The sequence below is a fragment of the Solanum tuberosum genome, unplaced genomic scaffold (assembly GCF_000226075.1).
Source record: "Solanum tuberosum cultivar DM 1-3 516 R44 unplaced genomic scaffold, SolTub_3.0 scf00213, whole genome shotgun sequence".
NCBI lineage: Eukaryota > Viridiplantae > Streptophyta > Magnoliopsida > Solanales > Solanaceae > Solanum > Solanum tuberosum.
The window spans coordinates 28,537-34,875 of record NW_006239141.1 but is presented as its reverse complement, the minus strand read 5'-3'; the positions used below and the strand labels follow the sequence as shown (position 1 = coordinate 34,875).

Here is a 6,339-nt window from a genome sequence, read left to right as displayed (position 1 = left end):
GAATTGTATCTCTAACTTCAGTCTGGTGGCCTTTTTATTTTATTTTATTTTGATCGATAGAGCTAGGTCTTCCTCTCTGATTCCAAGAACGGGTCAAAGGAAAACTGACTCTGCTCTCTGCTCTCTCATCCAGACCCACATCGCTAACAGTGTCCAGCCACCACCGTGAAATCCTAACTCCGGTAGACCGGAGGAAATCATCAACGACGAATTAGAGCTCCAAGCTCCAGTAATTCCGACAATTTTTTAGATCTGACTGAAAAATAATGCTCCGATTATCTGTATTTAATCATTGTTGTGTTCTTGTGTTTTTGGGTTCATAGCCATTATTACATTATTTTCGATATTGTTGGGCTGTGTTGGATGATTTTATTGTTTTTGAAAAGGAACACAAGTTTAAAGATGAAGATGAAGATGAACAAGCATGAAGATAGAACAAAAATGGGTTATATTATTGGGTGGGTCGGGTCGGGTTAAAATTAGGCAATTTAAGTAAAAATTGGTTAATTTGAGTTAGTTTGGGGATTTCCGTCAATTGAGGGGTATAAATGGTGAAATTAGTAACGATAAGGGTATAAATAACTTTGTTTTAACGGCAGAGGTATAGTCAACTAATAAACTAAAGTTGAGGGGTATTTTTGACCCTTTTCCCTATTTTAATTAAACAAAAAGTGAATTTCTTTCTGGGCAATTAAGAATCGTTGACAAGCTTCATTTTTGTATGCATATTCTTTGTATCTTATTTAACTAAATTTATGTATATTAGTATTGCTAAATAGTAATTGCTCAAAAGGTTTAGTCTTGTTTAGTCATTTTATCAAGAAATATCGGCAACATAAATTTATTCAGGATGAACTTATAATATAATTTATTGTGGCTCCTAATTATCACATTGGTTATAACATGTTCATGTTTAAAGTTAAATCCAATCAAAAACAGTTGTATGCAAAGAAAATCACTTTTATTTAATTATTGTATATTTACTTACTCAAAAGGTATATTCTAAATATATGGGTATGTATTCCTGTGTATTTTTAGTTAAATGTATTTTAGTTTTTACATTCATTGATTTTTTGGTTGACGTTTTTTCTAAGTTTTATTCAGTCATTGTTATGACATATCAATACCACATCTTTATTGACAACAAGAGAATGGAGTATGATGTATCACAATTTTTGTTAAATTGATAAGAATATGATCAGATATGTCTTTAAAAAAGCAATTATTATTTCAAAAGTTAATAATGGGAAGTTGCTCATTGTATGGACGTAAATAAGGACAGTGATTTATATATAGAGTCAATTCCTTATTTAGTTTATTGTACTTAAAGATGTATTAGTGTATAAATAGAAAAATAAAAAATGTATACAAAAATACAGCGAAAAAGAGCTATAAAATATAGTCATTTATTGTAATTAACATACTTATAGCTATTGAACGTCAATAACCCTATAAATATAGTCATTTTTGTAAGTTGGTCTAATTTAAATCCGAGGCCCAAATAAAGTGTACTGGCCCAAGAGAATTTGAGCAACCAATATTGGACCTCTGGATAACGGTTTCTATCAAATTTCGTGTGAAGCACAAGAGTTTCCGATGGTGGTTATTCCAACGGTCACCGGATTATCAACCGGCGCACGCTTACTATCGGTACCGCGCACGATAGCCACAGCTGCTAGAGCTTCGCCTTCTTCTCTTCCCTCGCTCTGTTACTTGAAGAAGAGCTATTACTCTCCGGCTCCGCAACGCCGGAGTGTTCTGCCGGCAAGGAAGCTTGTGATACGAGCTGCAAGAACAGAGTCCAAAGGCGTCTCTCTTGGTTTCAGAGCTCCCAATTTTGAGGTCCTCCTTTTACTTTCTTAAGTAATGTTTGAAAACGAAGAATTTTGTTAGTCGTAATTTGAGATTTTTAATGGGAGAAATGTTTCAGCTTACGGAGCCGCTCACTGGTAAAGTTTGGAACCTTGATGATTTTGAAGCATATCCTGCATTGCTGGTAAATAGAACAATACTATTATCTTTACTACTCCCGTTTACCCACCTTAGGTGGATTAATTTGATTTTACTGATAACATTTTGAATTTCTGAAGTGATATTTGACCTCAATCTTCCAAGTTCAAGATGTTAGGATCGGGAACCGACTAGTACGGAATGTTGCTTAAGAGAGTTATAATGACAATAATAAAGACAATGCAAGTTGATCATAACGGTATGTAAAGCAAATAAAGTTTACAAATTTAACATTGTGACCTTTATTGTCATTATAACACTCCTTGGCTAAATTCCACACTAACCTGGTTCCCGATCCTAATTAAATCCAAAAGTATGGTTGAATGCAATTACTCATGTTTAGAATGGTTGGCATACATGAGTCATGAGTATTTTTTGTTTACAGAAATGGGAAGGATGTGTTGGATTTTGAATTTTGAATTTAATTTTCTAAGTGAGAGAATTTCTTTTTGAAACGTAAAGGGCAATTTTATTCACAAAGCTGCAGCACCAAGGAGGTGCTGTGTGTGTTCAAAGGAATTTGCTATACTTAAATTCCTTATGTATGTATGGAATGAGTTCAAGAAATCTGGATATATCCATGTAGTCACAAAGCAAAACTTGCACCAAAATTTTCAAGCTTTGCATGCATCTGAAGTTATCAATAGTAAATATGTTTTCCCTTCAAAACACCAGTCATTTCGTTCTATCCATATTATTCAAAGTATACAAAGAGGAACAGTCTTCTAGAGTTTTTTCTGCTTTCTCCTTATCTTCTGCACTGCCAACTAGGCACAACTTGTGTCAGGTTCCCTTGGTGTACCTAATTCATACAATACATACTCAAAAATACCCACCATATCAGCCAAATGTATTTATAGTGTAGTAAAATGTATCCAACTGATTCTGCGTTTTCCTTTAAGGAAAAAGGAAGGTGCATGCTACGTATAAGTCAGATTGTCCATCCAATGCATGCCACTGTAGTTGGGGATTTCGTTCTCAAGATCATCTTCCGTTGCCAATCTACAGTCTCTCCTTGTCCCTTCTCACAATAAGTAGTGACAACCTGACTTCACATAGTATTTTCCATCCTTCTTCACTGTCCATACGAGTGAAATTTTTTGAGCTTCATCCGAGTTAACTCCTAGTATCCCCAATAATGAGCCTCCAGGTTTTCGTGTGGGATATACGTGCTACACATTTTTTTTTTTTTGATGACAAGGGAAACCCACAGTCGCTACCCTTTGGGTGCGCATAGGGTAAAACCCCTGCTCCTATGCAATAGCTCTCAAACCACATTAGGAGAGGTAACCCCGCACTAGGCAAAGCCTGATGCGACGAGCTCAACCCAGAAGGCAAACCCCTTGCTTTCACTGGCAAGGGGTTTCAAACTTGAGACCTCCAACATGGAAGTCCCAAGCTCAAACCACTGGGCCACCCAAAGGGTTATGTGCTACACATTTTTTGATGGATACTTCACTAACTTTGGTGTGATGAATTTATTGGGGGTTCTTAAATTACAACAACAACATACCCAATGTAGTCCCATGACTGGGGTCTGGGGAGGATAGAGTGTACACAGGCCTTACCCCTACTTTGGAATGTAGATCTGTTTCTGATAGACCCTCAGCTCAAGAAAAAACATATCATTGCAAGTCAGAAAAGGAAATAATGGAAGTGAAGAAACCATGTCAAGATACTATAGAAAACAGAACAGAGTCATCTGTAAAAAGGACATGAAACAACGTAACAAAATTGAAGGGCAAGAAACTATAGGAGAAATACTATGATTACTAGTATAGAAGGATAAGCGAGAAAACACTCAACTACCCACTGACTGTCTACCCTAATTCATATCCTCTACAACATTCTATCTAAGGTTATGTTCTCGGTAAGTTGCAACTGTTTCATGTCCTGTGTAATCACCTCTCTTCAATACTTCTTCAGTCTACCTCTACCTCTCCTGAAGCAATCTATAACCAACCTCTCACATCTCCGTAATAAGCATCCACACATCTCCTTTTTACATGTATGAATCATCTCAGTCTCGCTTCCCACATCTTGTCCTTGATCGTGGCCACTCCCACCTTGTCCCAGATATGTTCATTTCTAATTCTATCTCTCCTAGTATGCTCACACATCCACCGCGACATCCTCATTTCCACAATTTTCATCTTCTAAAAGTGAGAGGTCTTGACTAGCCAACACTCCACCAATACAACATAGTTGGTCTAACCACTCTGTAGAATTTACATTTAAGTTTTCGTGGCACTAATACGCCAAAATTACACTTCACTTAAGAAGTATAAGCGGTCGTTGTCAAATAAAGAACCGTTAGGGTTGATCCCACGAGGAATATGGTCTAGACTTAGGCCAATTTACTGTTGATTGTAATTTTAGTCAGATTTTCTCTATCAAAAGGGGGGTTTTGTAACATAAAATATTAATTGATTGATTTCAATAACAAGTAACCAAGTAAACATGATTCGCAGTTTTGTAAGATCAATATAAGATGAAACTAGGGTATATGATGTGTTCCCCACCAGTTCTTAACGCAGTAAAACCTATAATAGTAACCCTTATCTAATGTTTGACATGCAAAGTCAGTAAGTTAGGTATCTCCTAAGTGATTGGTCATCCAAGTACGGAATTTCACCACGCAACTTGGTCGGTCTACGGGCTTTACTAACCCTTATCCTTGACCCCAGATTAACCCTCGCATCTTTAGGTTAGGCTATTAGATAGCGGATTATCATCGCTAAATCTCCGTTGCTTAATCTCTTTTCCCATTCATTACTTCCTTGGTCGGGCAAGTTGGAATAAGGCGAGTTCTAACGTTGCGCACCGTTAAAAACATTCAAAACGAAGAGATCAACAATACATGCATAAACACTATTCAAGGATTACTTAATTATTCTACTTTGTTAATTACTCATGGTTCCCACAACCTTAGTTGTGGATTTAGCTACTTATGCTTGTGTCATCACAATTCATAATATGTTTGATAAAATAAATTATGAACTTACAATTAGAGTAGATGAAGTCCGGAATCTTGAATTGACGAACAAAAAGCAATACTATAAACCAATAGTTCAAGAATTAAATTCACAAAACGTTTGCAAGTTAATTCTCAAAGCCAAAAGTAAAAGTAGTATCATATTGTCTGACAACCCAAATACGAAAATTACAACTAATACGCATAGACATCAAATCCTAAATAAAGTAGGAAAAGAAAATCTAGAAAAATTCGGTTTAAGCAGTCATTCCTATGGTTCATTCACGACTCATAGGAAGTCCTACGGTTCATAGGAACCATCCGTCAAACAACAACTTTAACTTCTCTTCTGAAGTTTTCTAGGTTTATGTTCTACGACCTGTAGAACTTAGCACGAACCGTCCTGTCATGTCGTCAACCAAGTATTGAAGCTTAACTCCTCTGAACTTTTCCACGACTCAATTGTACGGCTCGTAGAAGTTACTACAACTCGTCATCAGCTTCTGTCATTTTACACTTAGCCCCAATATGTTCTGCTTCATTCTACGGTACAATCCTACAGCTCGTAGAAAGGTCTACGGCTCGTAGGATGACTCGTCAAACACCAAACTGCTGTTTCTTCAACTCTTCTCATCCCCACTGCTCCAAAACCTATTTCCCTGCAAAATATAATCAAAAGACCATCAAATCTACTATCAAATGCTTAAGACACACGCAAAACTCCAAGTTTAAAGCATTAAAAGTACCGTAAATCCGCGGCACATCATGCATCTTCTTATTACACAAGACTCTGGACGCGAGCCTTTATTTCATTTATCCTACACTAATACAATGTGTGACATCCTCGTCAATCTCCCTATTTTCTTGGATAATAAATCAAAGATACTTTGAAATTTTTCCTCATTTAGATGACCTGTGTATCAAGGATCACTTCTATGCTAGCTTCATGCGTCATGTCATTGAACTACACTCTAAGGGGTCGTTTGGTAGAGTGTATAAGAATAATGCTGAATATGATGTATTAGTAATGCATGCATTAGTAATGCTTGCATTATTTCTTATACATTGTTTGGTTTGATGTATTGGAAATAACAAGCCTTGTATAAAGACTATTAAAAAATATTTGTTTACAAAAATACCCCCACATTATTATAATTATAATTAATATTATAATAATTATTCTTATTATAATAATAATAAGCTTAGAGGGTAGTTTTGTCATTAGTTAATCTAATGCATGCATTAAAACCATTGCATTGCTAATACCTAGAAATCCATGGTATTAGCAATACACACCTTAATACACAATAGAGTGTATAACTAATGCAAGCATTAGTTATACATAGGTTGGAAAA

The 6,339-nt window shown here is 36.0% G+C and overlaps 1 protein-coding gene across 1 annotated transcript in view; it reads left to right on the top strand.

Annotated features, from left to right (window-relative positions):
- Window positions 1-1,449: 1,449 nt before the first annotated feature.
- Window positions 1,450-6,339, top strand: part of LOC102589252 (uncharacterized) — a 10,082-nt gene continuing 5,192 nt past the window's right edge. Inside the window, exons 1-2 of the mRNA XM_006356208.1 lie at window positions 1,450-1,842; window positions 1,931-1,996. Of these exons, the coding sequence (XP_006356270.1) occupies window positions 1,597-1,842; window positions 1,931-1,996 (312 nt within the window). The 5' untranslated portion in view covers window positions 1,450-1,596. The remainder of the gene's footprint in view (window positions 1,843-1,930; window positions 1,997-6,339) is intronic.